We start from the raw sequence: 2,552 nt of genomic DNA, 5'->3' as shown, positions 1-2,552 counted from the left end.
ACACACACACACACACACACACACACACACATTGTGCATGCTGCTTGAATTGTGTCCAGTGAGTTGTAATTCTTTTCATCGCTTCCCAAATAAGAAGTGTACCTCGTAGGATTTTAGCTTTTCTATAATTAATTCTTGTTTGCCATTTTATATTTCTTTAAAATTACACTACACTGCTTCAGAGTCAATAATGAGATACTAATTGGAAGATTGAAACAAGTAATTATCAAGCAATTCAAGTTCATAATAAGCTGAATTGAATCTTAATTAACAATAATTTTGGATATATGCGAAACCAAGTTTAGGTGAAATTGTCACGCGCACACATATACTTCCCAGTATTAGATGCCAATTTGTTGTCCAGAGCAAGTATCGCAAGGGACTTTGTCCGGAAAGTGCATGTTTTCCGATAATTTCAATAATGTTATACTGATTTACTGCAACGAAATACACGTGCACACTTTTCTTATTATAAGTACACTTACCTACATACATATCTATATTTATATGCATGCACGAATGACTGCATACGTATGTATGTAAGTATGTTTTTAAACACATACACACACACACACATATATATATACATATATATAACTGTATATATACAGATGTGTGTCAACTTGTGTCTACGTATGAGTGTATGTGTGTGTGCGAATGTAGTGCACGCATGTGCGTGCATGCGTTAAATCTGAAGAATCTGTGAATTCCACGAATGCTTTTGTATGTGTGTTTATGCATATATTGTCTTCGAAACCGTATTGCCACTATTGAAGTCTCGAGTGAGTTATTGTGACATGCACAGCTTCTTTCTGAAAAAAAAAAGATAAGAAAAGCCCCGTAAATAAATAGTAATTAAAAACTAAGGAAGGAAAATGTTGCGGTGTAGGAATTAAAATTACCTGTTGGCAGTCTTTGCATTTGATCTGTTGTCTGCAATCAGCATGCATCCGCTTGTGTCTGCATAAATTGGAAAACTGTGTATACGCCTTTAGGCAGACTTCGCAACGGAATGGTTTCACGCTGCTGTGAATGTGCTGGTGTTGCTTCAAACCGCTCGATGTTGCGAACGTCTTTCCGCACTCGGGACACGCGTGAGACCTGGCACCTACATGCTGCGAACGGATGTGACGCTGCAGGTTACTGGGGTCAGTGAAAACCTTATCGCAGTTTTCGCAAGGGAACCTGTTGCCAAGGTTCAATGCAGCGTTCGCCGCACTGATAGTGTTAATGGCAGTATTCTTGTTGCTATTGCTGCTGCTGCTGCTGCTACTGCTGTTGTTGTTCTTCTTGTTGCTACTGCTGCTGTTGGCGGTGGAGATGGCAGCACTGGCATTGCTACCGTCACCATTGCTATTTCTACCAGAGTTACTATTACTGCAATTGCTATTACTACTGCTGTTACTGCAGTTACTACCAATCGTCACTTTACTCTCGGTGTTGCTAACGGTGTTTGGTGGTGAACCTGCACTAATACTGTTACTGTTGCCTCCTCCGTCTACATTTTCTCCTTCTCCTCCTTCGCCATCCCCACCACCTCCATCGCTATCGCTGTTGCTATTTACACTATCGGGAAATAGCATTCGGTTGCTAACAATCGACGGAGGATCGACATTATCACTGTTATTACTCCTATCGTTATTTTTACTATTAGTATTATTAGTGACATCGTCATTAGCATCGTTGCTGTCATTTCCATTAGCATCTTCGCCGTTGCTATTGGTGTTGCTAGTGTTAGCACCAAATAACATTTTGCTGTCAACGGGAGAATATTTCCTAAGGAATTCGTCTTTGGTATTGGCTGAACTAACTTTGAATCTGTTGCTTTGGTGGCTGCCGCCACCGCCACCGCTGCTGCTGCTGCTGCTGCTGCTGCTGCTGTTGTTGTTGTTGTTGCTGTTGCTGTTGTGAAACATTGTCATTTCGGGTGTTGTGTTGGCTGATGGTGATGCTGCTCTTGTCGTCGATGTCATCGCCGTCCGTGTCGTCATCGTCGACTGCGCCGATAACGGCGATGATGAAGTTAGTGAAGGTGGCGGTGACGAAGATGACGGAGATGGTGCTGAAGAAGAAGGGGATAAGGACGACGGCGGCGACGACAGTGGTGGTGAGGGAGATGTAGTGGCGATGGATACTGGTGTCGGTGTCGTTGCTGTTGGTGTTGTTGTAGTCATTGTGGTTGTGGGTGACTGTTGACAGGGTACTATTGACAATAGTTGAGAAGGAGGGGATGCTGATGAGGAAGGGGAACGTGAAGTTGGAGACATTGTCATGTTTGAAGTATTTTTCGCTGGTCTCCTGATGTTGTTGCTGTTGCTGTTGCTGTTGGTTGTACATTCCAGTTGAATGGCAAACTGCTGGCTATGAATGAGAGCCTAAAAAAACAGGTGAAACAGAACAATGCATTAAACATACTCACATTGCATATATACAGTCCATTATACACACATACATATATGTGTGTCAGTGTGTATATTTATATATATATATATATATATATACACACACACACACACATATATATATATATATATATATATATATATATACGT

At 41.5% G+C, this 2,552-nt stretch overlaps 1 protein-coding gene across 5 annotated transcripts in view; it reads right to left on the bottom strand.

Moving 5' to 3' along the window:
- Positions 1 to 2,552, bottom strand: part of LOC106873115 (putative uncharacterized protein DDB_G0282133) — a 191,657-nt gene that overhangs the window by 9,708 nt on the left and 179,397 nt on the right. For all 5 annotated transcript variants that reach the window (XM_052973501.1, XM_052973499.1, XM_052973502.1 and 2 more), the window contains one exon: positions 903 to 2,375. In XM_052973501.1, the coding sequence (XP_052829461.1) occupies positions 903 to 2,375 (1,473 nt within the window). The remainder of the gene's footprint in view (positions 1 to 902; positions 2,376 to 2,552) is intronic.

The sequence above is a fragment of the Octopus bimaculoides genome, chromosome 16, assembly GCF_001194135.2.
Source record: "Octopus bimaculoides isolate UCB-OBI-ISO-001 chromosome 16, ASM119413v2, whole genome shotgun sequence".
NCBI lineage: Eukaryota > Metazoa > Mollusca > Cephalopoda > Octopoda > Octopodidae > Octopus > Octopus bimaculoides.
Note: the sequence above shows the minus strand (reverse complement) of the source record. Positions and strands in the feature narration are given on the sequence as shown.